This window comes from Phascolarctos cinereus, unplaced genomic scaffold, assembly GCF_003287225.1.
Source record: "Phascolarctos cinereus isolate Bilbo 61053 unplaced genomic scaffold, phaCin_HiC Scaffold_7;HRSCAF=346, whole genome shotgun sequence".
Lineage (NCBI taxonomy): Eukaryota > Metazoa > Chordata > Mammalia > Diprotodontia > Phascolarctidae > Phascolarctos > Phascolarctos cinereus.
In genome coordinates, this window is record NW_027556180.1 from 80,241,841 (window position 1) to 80,259,232 (window position 17,392).

The 17,392-nt window shown below is 38.0% G+C and overlaps 1 protein-coding gene across 1 annotated transcript in view; it reads right to left on the reverse strand.

Annotated features, from left to right (window-relative positions):
• CPO (carboxypeptidase O) overlaps nt 1-12,456 on the reverse strand; it is a 31,263-nt gene extending 18,807 nt beyond the window's left edge. The window contains exons 1-3 of the mRNA XM_021008658.2: nt 12,377-12,456; nt 3,110-3,209; nt 521-622 (exon numbers count right to left, since the gene is read on the reverse strand). Of these exons, the coding sequence (XP_020864317.1) occupies nt 521-622; nt 3,110-3,209; nt 12,377-12,456 (282 nt within the window). The remainder of the gene's footprint in view (nt 1-520; nt 623-3,109; nt 3,210-12,376) is intronic.
• Nucleotides 12,457-17,392: the final 4,936 nt, after the last annotated feature.

Sequence of the window (17,392 nt, forward strand, 5' to 3'; positions counted from 1 at the left end):
ACCCATTTTATAGATGAACAAACTGGCACAGGTTAGGTCATTTGCCCAGGGTTACATTGCTAAGGAGAGCCTGAGGCAAGATTTGAATACAGGTCTTTCTGACTCCAAGTCCACCATTCTATTTACTGTACCACTTGGCTTCCATACCATTCCACAGTGTCTCATAGGGCCAATATGGCAAAGATCAGGACTGATATCTCCTTCTCCCTATCACCTTTTAGGCCTTCTCCTCAGTGGTTCTTAACCTTGTACTCTGCACTCAGTGAGCACTTCATGAATATGCTTGAAAAGATTTTATTTTTTAAATCTTGCTGTTACTGTCCAGTTGTATTTGACGCCATTTGGGGTGTTCCTGGCAAAAACGATTAAGTGGCTTGCCCAGGGTCACACAACTAGTAATATCTGAAGCCAGATTTGAACTCAAGATGAGTCTCCCTGACTCCAGAGCCAGAGCTCTATCCACTGTACCATCTCACTGACTCTTTTAAATCTTACTAGCATCTTAAACCCTTTCACTCACCTTCAGGTAATACATTGGTCGGGCCTCATAGGTCATGCCTAGAAAGTGCTGTGTCACCACTTCACTGTACCTCTTTTCTATCTGAATCATCCATTTATAGATCTGAAATAGTCATAAAATATGTTTTGCATCAATAAGATCACCATTTCCCTATCTCAGCTGAAGATAACAGCTTATCTCTTTCAGATACAGAGAATATACCGAACTCTATGGAGTATGGAATAAATAAATTGCCACACGGTATGGAAAACATTTTTTAAAAATATCCAGACTTGTGATTTCAACCACGTAGCTTAACAGTGTTTGGAAATTCCCTCCATCAATGTAGATTAGCAACTGCTCTCTAATTGATGGTTGTAGAGATTTGCCTGGGGCACTGAGAAGGGAGTGATTGACTCATGATCACATAAGTCTATGAGTAAAAGGCAAGACTCAAATCTGGGGCTTCTTTTCTTTTTTTCCTGACATTTATTTTATCTACTACGCCATGCTACCTCTCATAGAGAAAGTCTAATGGCTTTAAACCAATATATAAATACTATTGGCTTATTGGATTTTATTTAGAAAGGTTTCTTTGCCACACTACCCAGGGTACATTCACAGTCATTTTTTTAAAAAATCACAATCATTGATCATCATTTAACATCACTCTAAAACAAAAGAAATCAATGAATACATCTGTCAAAACATTCACCAACCATAATTTCGAGGGGGCATGAAATCACAAGGAAATTGAAATCCACATCAATTTGGAGAAATACCAAACAACACTCATCCATACTTTGATGGACCACAGGTGGTAAAATATCAGTAGCTGGCACTGGACCATGCCATCCAGGGCAGCCGAATCATATTAAAGCTGTTTCCCTTTTCAATTCGGTAGTTAGGGTGGAGCTGGTTTAGATGATGAAGGGAAGGGGAGGGGGGGAGGGCATCTTATACTATTGCCTAAAATACAATGAACTCAGGGTCTGTGATGATCAATAAGATAAGAGAATTTTAAGAAGTCAGCAACCCAAAGATGGCACCATCAGAATGTGACTAAGTCATTCCCCATGCATATAAGTCATGATATATTTGGAAGCCCTGAATGAAAGGAGCTAAAGATGCTCATTAGAAATGCCAGTGATCTATTTCAAAATGATTACAATGTGATTAGCTTTCTTTCCCATTTGTGGGAGCTGTAGCCAAATAGAATAATAATGTGAGAATTACCATAACAATAATCATCATAAAGAGGCTTGGGTCTTTTCTGTACAGTTCACTGATCAGATACAACTGGAGAGAAGAAAAGAAAACTAGGTAAATGAGTATTATATAGTGTTATGAATAAGAATTTCAGATGCTGGGATCATATACACAAACATATACACATACATGTATCCTGGGTAGTGTGGCAAAGAAACCTTTCTAAAATCCAATAAGCCAATAGTATTTATATATTGATTTAAAGCCATGGTACATAGCATTCCACACATGTATGCATACATGTATACATGCATATATACACATGTGCTTAATATTATTATACAATTAATATATTGAATACATTTGGTAGACCCCATGGGGAGAACATGGACAAGAATCACACATGATGGGCAGACAAGTATACACATACACATATTTATACATATTAAGTACACACATATACATATGCATACACACATATGTGTGTATACAGAGAGAGCTTGGGAAGCTGTAGTCAAGCATATTGTAGAGATATATGTGCACACATATATATGTTTATGTGTGTGTGTAAATGCATACACATATACATATAAATGTATGCATGTTCAACATACATATATATGCATGGTATATGTGTGTATAGTTTATGCATGTGTGTATACATGTCTGTGTATATGTGTGTATATATGTATACATACATACATGTAAATTTATTTGGAGAAAACAATTAAGTCAGCTTTGTCATTATTGAAACTATTTAGGAAAAGCAATTTTAATGCTTTCCCACCTGGAAATAGTTCCTCTCCCTTGCATCTTACTAGAACAGGTCTTCTTAATCTAAGGTCCATGAGCTTTTAAAAAATATATTCGATAACTATATTTCATTATAATTGGTTTCCTTTGTAATCCAACATACTTTATTTTGTGCATTTTTACATAATGTTCTGAGAAGAGATTTGTAAGTTTCACCAGACAGTCAATGGGACCTATGAACCAAAAACAGGTTAAGGACCCCCCAAAGTACTGCTTTCAGCTAAGTATCATTGGAGCAAAGGGCCTTTCTCCTTAAACGCTACCCTCAGTGCACAGGCACAGGCACACCTTTACTCTCACTACTTAAACCTCTCAGAGATTGAGAAACAGGCATAAACTGTAATTTGGGTTATTTATATTCATTTTTCTAATATCACAGAAGTTTGAAGGAGACTCAAAACATCCTTGACTTTGCCTCCCCCAACCCCCAACCTAGATGTATTCGTTAACTCATTTTCATTTCTAGATGATATCTTTCCAATGGCCCATGCCTCTTTGCCTTCCATGGGGCCCTCCAAGCCATCCACCTCAGAGGTATTCACTTGTTTCCTGATAAGATGGCTGTGACCTCTTTGCGTCCTTGCTCACCTCCTCAATGGGGTGATACTTCTTATAGTCATAGTCTTCCAAGTTGCTCCCAGAACTGTATTTCTTCTCTAGCACTTCATGTCCATTATTTGCTGAGGTTCTGTAAAGGACAGCCATGAAAATTCCAAAGTCAACAGGATCATAATTCTAGAGCTGGGTGGACCTCAGAATTCACCCAGTCCAACCCTCCTCCTTTTATATCTTTGAGACCCAAAGAGGTTGTGATACCTAAAGTCACACAGACAACATCAGAGACAGAAGTTCTGTCCACTATATTAATTGGGAATACTGCATTGATTAATAAATAGCCATGTTATGAAAGTTTTTATGTCCTCTGTTGAAAGGCATCACACAAGAACTCTGACACCTCTAATGTTAATTAATTTGTTTAAAAGCACCTGGTGATGCAGTGAATAGGTCATAGGGCCTAGAGTCAAGAAGGCATGAGTTCAAATCTAGCCTCAGACACTTGCTAGCTATGTGACACTGAGTACAACCTCTGTTTGCCTCAGTTTCTTCAAGTATAAAATGAGGATAATAAAAGCACCTACCTCTCAAGGTTGTGATGAGGATCAAATGGGTTAATATTTGTAAAAAGTGCTTAGCACAGTACCTGGCATATAGTAATATAAATGCTTTTTCCTTTCTCCCTTTCCATTCTTTTAACACACATTTATTGAGTACTTTTTGTATATCTGATGCTGTTAGGCACTTCAGAGATCACAAAAAAGTATAAGACATGGTCCTTGTTTTTGATGAATTTATAATCCACTTAGGGAAATCCAACAGAAATAAGAAAAATTAACAGCATAAATATAAAAACATGAGAGATGTAACAAGGCTATAGATGCTAAGTGCCAAGTAAATGGAAAAAATAGCCTCAATCTACAATTTCCAAGAAGAAAGAGATCAATATGGAGATGAAAATCCAAGATTTGGAGGCAGAGAACCTGAGTGTGAATCCCAACTTTGCCACTAACTACTTACATGACTTAAGACAAACTCATCAAAACTCATTGGGCCTCCATGTTCTCATCTGTAAAATGAGTGGGTTGCCCTCCCTCTAGGGTCCTCTAAGATCCTTTCCTTACATCACTGAACTGGTAGAAGTAATGAGAGGTGTATGCAAAGGGCAAGGGCCTAATCAACAACAAGCTTGTTATTCTTAATCACTGTGAATTCTTGTTTGTGAAGAATAAGTATAACATCCCCATCATGAATGGTCTTCGGTGGGTCACTTGTGCCCACTGTGATAGGGAAGGCATACACTGAGCCAGTTTACAGACCAGGACATCTAAAGGCATCCCAGACCTATCATTCCTCAAACTTGGGTAGGTAAAGGCCCTTTATCCCTCTAAGAAGTTGGGACACTGACTACTGCACATCTCATTAGCATGCCAGAGTCCCATTTGTTATTGGAATTAACCAGACAAATTGCTCAACAAGGCTGGCTGTGCACCGGTGATCTAGCTCCAGCTCTCTTGCTTGTGACCAAACATATATCTTCCTGATTAACACCAGTACGTCTCCTCGTTAACTAAGCAAGGAAACCTCCAAGCAGGAATTCATTACAACTTGACAATTTTAGCGACTGGCATAGCTATTTCCTGCGTAAACCCTGTAAGGCTTGAAGAAACAGAGGCTGAAGGGGATCCTTCCAAGGACCAAAAATCAGGGACATTTTAAGATTATTATGGGATACTAAGGAAGTTTACATTTCCAAACAAGACTCATATGAGATAGGTTTTGTAAACCAGGGGAGAAACACATACTTCTGAACTGTTACTCACCTTTTAAGAGGGGATTCTGGGGCTGATATGGTTGCAGTCAGAATGGGGAAAATGCAAAAGGCAATGGAAAGAGAAGTAGAACCTGAGTTTGGAAAATAGCCCCTGAAGGCCAACCTTGGTCACCCCCACACACACCTTTTTTTTTTTGTTTGAGAAGCATTATGGTAATGTATAGAGCTAGGAGACCCACATTCATATGCATCCAAATGCAAACACTTATTAGCTGTTGACTTTGAGCCTTGGTTTTATCATCAGTAAAATGAGAATAATACTACAGTTATCTCTTTCACATCACAGGGGTTAGGAGTGCAGGGGTGAGGGGCATGGCACCCACCAACATCTGGAAATTCCACGTAAAATTTTTCGGCCCTCACTTCATACCACAGAACAAGTCTGATTTTTTTCTTTCCATTTCATGGGGTGTTTACAGTACTTTCTTGTAAAATTTTGGTTAAGTATTTGGTCATAGGCTCTGCGTTGTCTGTGGCTTCTGCAAAACTCCCCCAAAATTTCCATTTCATTTTTTATGCCAACTGAGATGGGGAAAGTCTCAATGTTGAAGGGATAACTATACTAAGCAAGACCTATCACACAGGACTGTTGGAAAGATCAAATGAGATTTATTTAAAGTGCTTTGTAAAACTCACAGTCCTGTGTAACTATGGTCTATTATTATTTCTGTCCATAAACAACTAAATGTCAAAAGAAGAAATGCCCTTTTACTGAGCCCAAGGTTCCCAGGAAAGCAAAAGTTCATCTTTTCAACATTAACATTGAAATATCACTGTCACTATATAGCAGTAACACAGGGAGCATCTCTGTCTCCAAAGAGCCAAAATGAGTATCACACAGAGAGTAATGGGGAGTTTGTGCTGTCACTGGGTGAACTGCAATGAAGAATCAAGGAGGAAGAATAGGAGAAAAGAACATCATGAAGGAATTACGTGCCAGGAAGAGATGATGGGCTGGTCATGCAGCAAGAGCAAGGCGTGACATGTGGACAGCCAGAAGGCTCTCCCGGTACACTTGTTCTGATGCCAGGAAAATTCAAGGAAGTCCTCAAATAGGTTCTCCCATTAGGAGAACTTTGGGAAGAACATGGACAATAGTCATATGTGATGGGCACTCAAGTAAAGGTTGCGATCTGAGTCATTGGGAAGAACCCCGAGATTGATGTGATTACTTACAGAGCCATTTATATATTTGAGCATTGACAGGAGAGGAGAGAGAGCCTTCTAAGGCAAGCAGGACAGTCTGTGTCTTATTGGGGCAGGAGATAGGATGTGTACAGGAAATAGGTGGGCCAATTTGGTTACAATGCAAAGTGCATGAGGGGGGCACTAATGTGCAATTAGCCTGAAAAGATGTGTGGAGTCATACTGGGATGGATTTTAAATGCAAAACAGAGGATTTTAAATTGTTAAGCAAGAGAATGGCATGTTTTTACATAGTAGAGGCACTAGTGGATAGAGATGGAAGGTTATAAATAGAGAAGATGTCTGAAGGAGCAAGCTCCCAAAGGAAAGAAGGAATAGCATCAAGGGTGCAGGTAGAGGAACAGGCCTTGGCCCAGAGGAGGACCACTTCTTTTTCAAAGAGAGGAGCAGAAGAGCAGGAAGTAGGGAATGTTGTTGAGGGAATCTCAGGATTATAAGTGAAGAGAAGGAGCCCATGACAGATGGCCTTAATTTTCTCAAAGACCTTTGCTGGAGAGGTGAGGCACGTGGGCCGTGAACCTTAAGAAGAGGTTTGGAATAAATGCTCTATAAAGTGAGTTGGAGAGGCAATCAGAGAAAATTAAAAGGATTGTAGTATAGCAGGAAGGTCCCAGTTGAGATTCAATGCCATGAATTTATGGTGGACCCTAGCAGCATAGTTTCATGACTTCCTTCAACAATGTGACATAGTTCCTTTATGGGAGCAGAGAAGGCTGATGGTAAGAAGTAGTGTAGTGTTGGAATTTGGAAAGGGATGAGCAGCATCCTAGGACACAGGGGCAGGGGGTTTGAAGGTAAGGAACAGGGTAAAATGAACTTGTCAATTATAACTGTAAGTATTTTCCTATAATGAGACAAATTCTTTTCCTGGTAATAATCACATACTCATAATGAAGGCTCCTTCTATCCACATCATTTCAAAGAGCCAGTTTAAAAGTGGAGAATGGAGTCAGCCAACTGGCATTTTGTCCACATATAACTGCATGGACTGATTTTTAGACTGAATTTGGATGAATATGGCAACCTAGTAGAGACACAATTGAAGTCACAATGATGTATCTGTTAAGACATATTACACAAATGGAATAATTTACTAGAAGATGAAAACAAAGCAAACCAAAATAGAGTCAATTTTTGGCCAAATATTCTTTTCTGTGGGACACAATGCAAATGGATAGATTGAATTTTTCACTTCTTACTTGATTATTTTGTTATCACATAGAAACAACTACAGTCACTGACAATAATGATAATGTCAGCTAACATTTCTACGTGCTTTCCCCTCAACTCCCCAGTGTGAGAGAGGCAGTGCAATCGTTGTTATACTCATTTCACAGGTGAGGAAACTGTGGTTCAGATATGTTAAATCACAACCATTTAAAGCAAATTCAACTTATGAAATATATGGTTACAAAAATGATAAATTAAGGGATTTACTTTAAAAAGGATACTTTGCTTTTAAAAGATTCTTCTATAAACTTAAATAGTTCTCTCCCCTAGTAAAGTTATAATATAAAAAGGTAAAATTTATATACTTTTTATATACTTATATATACTTTTTTATATATTTATGGTACAATAGAAGAAGCATTAGACTTGGTCAGAGCACCTGGGTTTAAATTCTGCCTTTCCTACCTATTCTCTGTCTGACTTTGGGCAAGTCACTTAAGTTTTCCATGTCTCATATTCCTCCCATGTAAAAATGAAGTGGGATAGGCTAGATGTTATACAAATTTCACTTTCAGGGTTAAATATTGTACTTAACACAGAGGAAAATTGACCAAATAGGTCTTAGTAGCTGAAAGTTCAGAGGTGGGATTGGCCCTCTCCACCCCCCTCCCATGACCATAGTTTAACAAACCTTTAAGAACTGGGCTTTTCTACCTACATCTGGACAGTCTAGACACTACTCAACTTAAGTGGATTTCATTTAAAAAATCCGTTCATTTATTTATTACTATACTGAGCTAAGTTCTAGAGATACAAAACCAAAAATGAGAGTTCTTGCTTTCCAGAGGCTTACATTCTGCTGACAGGATACAATTTGTACAGAGATATGTAAATATAATGTATATACTAAGAAATACAATTTAATATGGGAGGAACAGTGAGGGGTGGGGGACACCTGAGATGTGCTTTGAGGGATTCTATCAGGCAGAGGTAAGAAGGGAGTACATTCCAAACATGAGGAACAGCCTTTCCAAAAGCATGGGAGGTGGAATGTTATCTCTGGGGAAGTTAGCTGACCATTTTTTACTATAACAGAAAGTGTGACTATAAAATTAGACTGGTCAGGTAAGCAGGGGCTAGGTAACACAGGACTTTAAATCTTAGGCTGGTCATCTCCTGGAGGGGACAAGGGAGGGACAAAGGGAGAGAACCTGGAATTCAAAATTAAAAAAAAAGAATGTTAAAAATGTTTTTATATATAAATGGAAAAAATTATTCAAAAAAGGTTGAATTACAAAGTGAAAGAAAAGAAAAAATAAATTAGAATAATAAATCAAAAATCAAGATCAATAAATAAATAAACTTGATAGACTATTATTGTCATCAAATTTCTAATCCAGATCCCTTTCAATGAAAGGAATATGTAGAGTCCAATCTTGGGCTTTTATTTTGTTTGCTGTGAAGTAGTTGTCAGCTGCTCTAAATAGGAGTTCTTAATCTTGGGTCTGTGAACTTGGATTTTGTAATAAGTATTTTGAGAATTATTTTTCACCAGTTTCCTTTGAAAACCTATGTATTTTATTTTATGCATTTAAAAACGTTTTTCTGAAAAGGAGTTGATAAGTTTCACCAGACTACCAAAAAATACCTACAATAAAATAGGCGAAGAACTTTTGTTCTATAATAACATATGGATATATTTGTCACTTGGATGAAGTCATTCGTCATAGGGTCAGTTCCTCTTATGGCTTACGTGAGTTGGGGGCAGAAAAAAGAATCATTACACAGGTCTTAGAGCTGAAAAAGGCCTTAGACATCACTTGGTCCAGCTCTCCTCCCCCATTACCATTTTACTGATAAAAGGCCCAGAAGAGCTAAATAATTGTGTTAATATTTCTCAGCATCTTAGTAAGCATGTTCTTCAGGCCCCTCACTCACCATTTTCAGAAGTTATCTTTTTGAAGTGATTGGCTTCTAGACCAGGACAAGGAAGGATCAACAATTCCTTCTTTCTTTCTAGTGAGTTCATCTAAGATGGGAAAAAGCTGACCCTCCAGTGTTCAGGTGAAGGCTTTTGATATTAAAAAGAGCTTACCCTTTTAATATCGAACCAAAATATAATACTTAATCTCCCCAAGTCAAATAGAACACTTAAGCCAATATTTAAACCCCTCATTTGGAGACTGCTCTTGCTTTTACCTTGTCAATTTCTGGACTGATGCATAATACATAAGGAATGGGAAGGAGAGGGAAAGCTAGCTAATCCCCCAAATTAGCACCCTTCTTATTTCACGTGATCAGATGGAAGGATTATTGTATTTTGTGTATTCTTTTTGAACTGGAACTCATAAAATGTGTAACAGAGAAAATGATTCTTTGGGATTCATCATTAATAAATTCCTCAGATCAAAGATTGCCAGTCAGAGTTTTGACAGGCATCCACAAAGAGGTTTCTATATAACAAATATTGGTGCAAAAAAAGGTATTTGGGGGCCCTCAGGGGAAAAAAGGCTGCTTAGGCATTTTGTGGTGTTTTATTTTCAAAGCAATTAACAGAAGTCTAGTGAATTTCCAGAATGAGAATGATAGCCAGTAATTACTGCTGTTTTTTTTTTTTTGAGCTGATAGGAATCCTCAAACAAGGAACATTTTGTTTCAATACTGGTAAAGGAAAATGAATTTGAAAATGATCAATATAGACAAATAGACATATTCTGAACTGCTGTTTTTCCCCCAAGTTCTATAATGAGGTGAGGTCAGCAGGAAGCCAGCTCATTTAAAGCCCCCTGACTGGGGTCAGCCTCTTCAGTGGGTTGCACAGGCCATGGTAATCATCTTTATTATTCTTCTGTCCAACTCCTTGTGAAGTTGATGAATATTCTTAGCTCTGCTTGCAGATAAGGCATGTCAGGAACAAAGAGTATTGCTATCAGTTATGATGGCAATGGTCATAATGATGGTCACAATGATGATGATGATGATGACGATGATGTATAGTGAAAGGAGCGCTGTAATTGAAGTTATAGGGCTCGTAATCAGATCTGGACCTGAATACCAGATCTACAACTCTCTGTTGCCTTGGGCACATTAATTCATTTTTTCTGGGCCTCAGTTTCCTCATATTTTATACAAGGTGGTTGGACTGACTAGATCAGAGGATCTTAAACCTTTGGTAGTCTGGTGAAACCTATGGACCCCTTCTTAGAATATTTTTTAAAAATTCATAGTTGAAGGAAGTGCTAAATTTCAATTAGGAAATAATGAAAAATAATAAAGAAGGTTACAAAAAATAACAATGTGTTTTTTCCCTCATTCGAGTTCATACACTCCCCCTCTCCCTTTGCCTTGAAATCTCTCCACTGCTCTCAATCTAGATTAGATTGGACCAAATGACCTCTCAGGTTGCCTCCCAGTTCTAAGTCATTGGTCTTATGACCTTAAGAGTAATTTGTATTTGCATAATGCCTTAAAGCTGATGAACATGATGTCCTCAAAGCAGGCCCATGGGGCTGTACAAGTATTATCATCACCTTTTTCAGATTAGGAAACAGAGGCTTAGAGAAGTTAAATAACTTCCCGTGGCCATATGAGCAGTGCTGAAGTTGGAGTTCATCTCCCTGCTTTTGACTCCTTCCCATTAGGTAGCATATCACCTGTGTGTAAGAAGAAGTCCTAGGTGTGGCACAGTGGAAAGAATGCTGTGTAGTGTCAAGGGACCTGGAATCCCATCCTGCCTCTTAGGCTTACTGCCCTTGTGACCTTAGGGCAACTTACTAAAACTCATTCTGTCCTCATTTTTCTCAATTAAGTAACATCTGAGATCCATCTAATGGTAGATCTATGATCCTGATAGGGTAGCTAGGTAACATAGTAGGTAGAGTACCCGAGCCTGGTGTCAAGAAGACCCACCTTCCCAAGTTAAAAAAAAAAAAATCTGGCCTCAGACACTTACTAGCTATGCGACCCTGGACAAGTCACTTAACCCTGTGTGTTTCAATTTACTCATCTATAAAATGATCTGAAGAATGAAAGGGAAAACCACTCCAAGTATCTTTGCAAAAATCCAAACCCAACCCAGATAGGGCCACAAAGAGTCAAACACAACTGAAACAACTAAACAATAACAAAAATGATCCCGGTAGTAAAAAAAGATGTTCCAACACATTATTTGGTAACATAGAAAACCCAGATTTCAGCAGTTTGACTGAGTTTAATCTGTGTATCAGATGAACTTGTCCCCAATCACATAACATGTTGGGGGCAGGGAGGAGAATGGAATTTGGGATGATCTAAGATTACATCTATTTGCTCAGTCTACTCAGTCAAGTGGCATAAATCTGTGTCGGCAACAAAGAGCAGGCTGAGAGTAGCATGTCAGACTAGATAAGTGAACCAGAGCAAGCAAATCAAGAGATGATGAAAACCTGAAACATGGATTTCTTTCCCTTTGCCTTTAATATTCACACTTTAGTGAACTAAGGAAAAATATTTCCAAAAACTAGCATGTGCTAGGCAAATGTTTGCTGTTAGATATTATTTCCTTTTTCTAAGTAAATTTGGTTAATAAAAGTTCCAGTGCTCCTATCACTTTTATTGCTGAAGAGAGGAAAAGTATTTATTTTGGAATGTTTGACTTCCATCAAGGTTCAGCTGATAGGTCAATTAGTGGAAGTCTTTTCTGATTCCCCTGGTTGTTAGTACCCTCAGCATCCTCAAATAACCAGAAGTCTTTCTATCTGAATATTTACATGTTGTCCCCTGTCTCCCCTACCCCAAGAGAATATAAGTTCTTGAAGGGAAGGGATTGTTTTTCATTTTGTCTTTCTATCACCTGAGCTTAGCAGAGCATCTTACTGGTAGTAACTGTTCATTGGATTGGATCTTAAACATACTGTGATGGCCCAGGACTGGACCCCTTGGACTGTCCTTCTTCCCCCATTATATTGCTAAAAATTTTCTATTCAAACTATATACAATAGTTTCTTCTTCTCTAAAATGACAGGGTTGTACTAGGTACCCAAGGTCACTTCCAGCTCTAGCACTATATGTGTCTACAAGCTTCTAAATTCTCCTTTCCATTTCATACTCACCCATCATACTTCACTTTCAGTCCAAGCCTCCGAGGGACAAGAATCCCCAAGAGACAAACAGTCCAAAGCAGCTTCTTCATTTTTCTGCAGAGATATTATAGCTGCCTAGGCCCCACTTACAGGAAAAGATGTCTCAGATAAAATAGGAAAGGACCATTGTAACAAATCAAGATAAGATAAAGCACAGTCAGGCCCTCTAATTTTTATGACTAACCTAAGTGAGCAAGTCGAAAGTCAGGGTGGGATAAACCAAGCAGTTGTGAGTCCTGGTCCCTATGAATTTGGCACAAATCTCTGAGTTTCTAGTTATGTTTTTTCTTCCATCTCCTCAAGCCCCTTTCCTCATCTCCTTCTTTCTGATCAGTAGAGGAACAAGAAGGCCTTTAAACAAGATAAAAATAGCTGGCAGATATATAAAGATATGCAAAGAATTTTATGTATATTACCTCATTTGAGTCTCTATGCAACACTGTGGAGTGGGCACTATCAGCATTATTATCCCCATTTTACAGATGAGGAAATGGAGGATCAGAGAGTTTGAGTGACTTGCTAGTGGTCACACTGCTACTAAGTATACGCTAAGTTACCAAGTACCAAAGGAGTTGGAATTTGAACCTGAGGCAGGTGTTGAAAGAGAATGTAGGGCAGCTTCTACATTAAAGGATCAGAGGGCTTGGAATATGATATTCCAGAGGGCAAAGGATCTAGGATTACAACTAAGAATCACCTACTCAGCAAAATTGAATATAATCCTTCAGGGGTAAAAATGGATAGGAAATGAAACAGAAGATTTTCAAGTGTTCGTGATGGGAAAAAAAAAACCAGAGCAGAATAGAAAATTTGACTTTTAAATACAAGACTCAAGAGAAGCATAAAAAGGTAAAAAAGAAAGAGAAATCCTAAGTGATTCAATAAGGTTAAACTGTTTATATTCCATTATGTATACTCATAACTCCTAAGAATTTTTTCACTATTAGGATACTTAGGAGTATACATAGAGAGAGGGCATGGCTGTGAGTTTAATATAATGGGATTGTATCTAAACAAAGTAAAATTAAGGGTTGAGAAAGAGGAATGCACTGGGACAAGGGGAAAGGGAGAGGTATAATAAGGTAAACTATCTCACATAAAAGAGGCATGAAAAAGCTTTATAATGGAGAGGAAGCCTTACTCTCATCAAAAATGGCTCAAAGAGGGAATAACATACACACTCAGTTGTGTATAGAACTCTCCATATCTTTTAGGAAAGTAGAAGGGGAAGGATATAAGGGGAGTGGGAGCTGATAGAAGGGAAGATGGATTGAGGAAAGCAGCAGTCAAAAGCAAAACGCTTTCAAGAATGGATGGGATGAAAAGAGAGAGAGAGAGAGAGAGAGAGAGAGAGAGAGAGAGAGAGAGAGAGAGAGAGAGAGAGAGAGAGAGAGAGAGAGAGTAGGATAAACAGGTGGAAAAATAGGATGGAGGGCAATACACAATAATCATAACTATGAAATAATTTTGTAGCAAGTTTCTCTGATAAAGTTCTCATTTCTCAAATACATAGAGAACTGAGTCAAATTTGTAAAAATAAGAACATTCCTCAATTGATAAATGGTCAAAGGATATAAACAGGCAGTTTTCAGATGAAGCAATCAAAGCTATCTATAGTCATATAAAAAGTGTTCTAAATCACTATTGATTAGAGAAATTCAAATTAAAACAACTCTGAGGTACCATCTCATACCTACCAGATTGACTAATATGACAGAAAAGGATAATGGCAAATGTTGGAGGGTATGTGGGAAAATTAAGACACTAATGCATTATTGGTGGAGTTGTGAATTGATCCAACCATCTGGAGAGCATTTGGAACTATGCCCAAAGGACTATAAGACTGTGCATACTCTTTGATCCAGTAATACCACTATTAGGTCTATACCCCAAAGAGATCATAAAAAAGGGGAAAGAACCCACATGTACAAAAATATTTATAGCAGCTCTTTTTGTGGTGGCAAAGAATTGGAAATCTAGGGAATGCCTATCAACTGGGGAATGGCTGAACAAGCTGTGGTATATGAATGTAATGGAATACTATTGTATTATAAGAAATGACGAGCAGGCAAATTTCAGAAAAATCTGTAAAGATTTACATGAATTGATGCTGAGTGAACTGAGCAGAACCAAGAGAACATTGTATACAGTAACAGCAACATTGTGCAATGATCAACTTTGGTAGTCTTGGCTCTTCTCAACAATTTAATGACCTAAGACAATTCCAAAAGACTCATGATGGAAAATAATATCCATATGCAGAGAAAGAACTATGGAGTCTGAATGCAGATTGAAGCATACTATTTTCACGTTTTTTGTTTTGTTTTGCTTTCTCTTAGTTTTTCCCTTTTGTTCTCATTCTTCTTTCACAATATGACTAATGTGGAAATATGTTTAATATGATTGTACATGTATAACCTATATCAGATTACTTACTTCTTGGAAAGGGGGAAGAGAGGGAAGTAGGGAAGGAGAAAAAAGTTTAGAACTCAAAATCTTATAAAAGTGAATGTTGAAAACTTTCTTTATAGGTAATTGGGAAAAAAAATACTATTGAAAGTAAAAAAAAAATGAGCAGTCTGCTTTCAGAAAAACCTGCAATGACTTACATGAATAGATGCAAAATGAAATGAACAGAATTCAGGAGAACATTGTACACAGTAACAGTATTTTATGATGATCAAATGTGAATGACTTAGTTATTCTCAGCAATACAATGATCCAAGACAATTTCAAAGGACTTATGATGAAAAATGCTATCCATTTCCAGAGAAAGAACTGATGGAGTCTGAATGCAGATCAAAGCATACTTTTTTCTACTTTCTTTATTTTTCTTTTTTGGTCTATGATTTCTTTCACAACATGATTAATAGGGAAATATGTTTTGTTTGACTTCACTTGTGTAACCTGTATCAAATTGCTTGCCTTCTCAATGAGTAGGGAGAGGAGAGAGAGAATTTGTAATTCAAAATTAAAAAAAAATGAATGTTAAATATTGTTTGTTTGGGTTTTTTTTTTTTTGCTTTTTTTTTTGGTGAGTCAATCGGGGTTAAGCGTCTTGCCCAAGGTCACACAGATTGTTAAGTGTCAACTGTTTGAGGGCAGATTTGAACTCAGGTCCTCCTGACTCTGAGGCTGGAGCTCTATGCACTGCGCCACCTAGCTGCCCCACTAAATGTTGTTTTTACATGTAATTGGAAAATGAAAATGGAAGAGGGGGATGAAGTAACCTAGTTCAGTCTGCTATTTAACTCTTGCGAGGCTGTCCATTCCTGTGTTTCAGACTGATGTCAGTCTTTAGCTGACTTACTTAGGTAGAACTGTCCCAGAGAAGAAAATATGTCATTTGCTCAGCAATAAAGCCATGTGAATCTAAATTATCAAGCTAGTGCAGAAAGAACTAAAGGACCCAAATCCCAATTGGACTCATTTGCTTTTTCATGTCCTGGGGAACTTCTGGGAAAGAACAGTCAGAGGAAATCCTATTACATAGGTCATGGCAATTAAAGGCTCTGCGGTTCACGCACAAGTGCCTTTATTTACAGCAATAAAACAATATGATGTTCTTGTTTGATGATCAAAAGATGTGTAGCAGCAAATCAAGTCACCTGCTAAACAAAATGTTTCATCCTGCCACATGGCCTCATTTAAGAGCCCATTTGTTTATTCACTTGCTTGTTCACTCATTCATTCATTCACTTATTTATTCATCCGGTTGTTCGTTGTTCATTTGTTTGTTTGATTGATTGATCGGTGAGGTGGGGGAAACAGGGAAAAAGGTAAGGTGCAGGTTCCAGAGAATGTTTTGCTGACTTGGAGATACTATTGGGGAATTTCTCAACCAGGAGATGTCTGGGGAGAATTTCACCCACCAGTGGGTTGAATGACTACACATCAAATAAGTTGGGAAGCTGGACTAAAAGGAAAGGATTTATCACTGCACTAGGAAATTACCTGCTGGACTAAGCTTCAGCTTTCCCAGGGAATGGCATTTGCTACATACAGCAAAGTAGGATATAAGAAACACAGTCACTACACAGTGTTCTGTTGTGAAAACCATTTGAGAGAATGGCATATTTCCTAATGAAGTCCATAATAATAATAATAGCTAGCTCGTGTATAGCACTTTAAAGTTGGCAAAGCACATTACATACATCATCTTATTTGATCCTGTGAGGGAGGTGTTAATATTGTCTTCATTTTACAAATAATAATAATAACTCACATTTATATAGCACTTTAAGGTTTACAAATATTATCTTATTTCATCCTCACAACAACTCTTGAGAGGTAGGTCTTATTACTGTCTCCATTTTACAGATGAGAAAACTGAGGCTGAGAGGGTGTGACTTACGCAGGGTCACATTGCTAGTAAGTGTCTGAGGCACAATTATGTCTTCCTGGCTTCACATCCTCCATTTTATCCACTGCACCCCTGAGCTGCCTAAAGAGTGTTGTTCTCAGAAGGAATAGGGAAGGGCTTTTTTGGGAAGAGACTACAGCTGTCCCAGACACGGTGCCTTCAGTATGTTTCTCACCTCGTTAATCAGAACTCAGCATTTCTTTTTAAACTAGGGAATTTCCACTTGCTGAATTCACTGACTAGACATAGGATTCATCTGAGATGGAATCTCTGGACAAAATGGAGTAAGTTTTGCACAGCTCTTTTATATCTTATTAGTCGACCCCTATAATACCTGCCTGGTAACATTTACAAATCTCAGTAGCACTACTATTTGGAGACCCTGGTATATTGTCTTGCCATCTCTCTCTAAGGATCTCTTTCTCTGTTGTTATTCTCTCTCTGTCTCTCTCTGTCTCTCTCTGTCTCTCTCCTCCATCTTTCTCTCTGTTTCCCTGTCTTCCTGTCTCATCTTGTCTCTCTCTCCCCCTTCCCCAACTAGATAATTTGTTGTTATTCAGTTGTGTCTGATTCTTCGTGACCCTATTTGGGATTTTCTTGGCAAAGATAACTGGAGTGCTTTG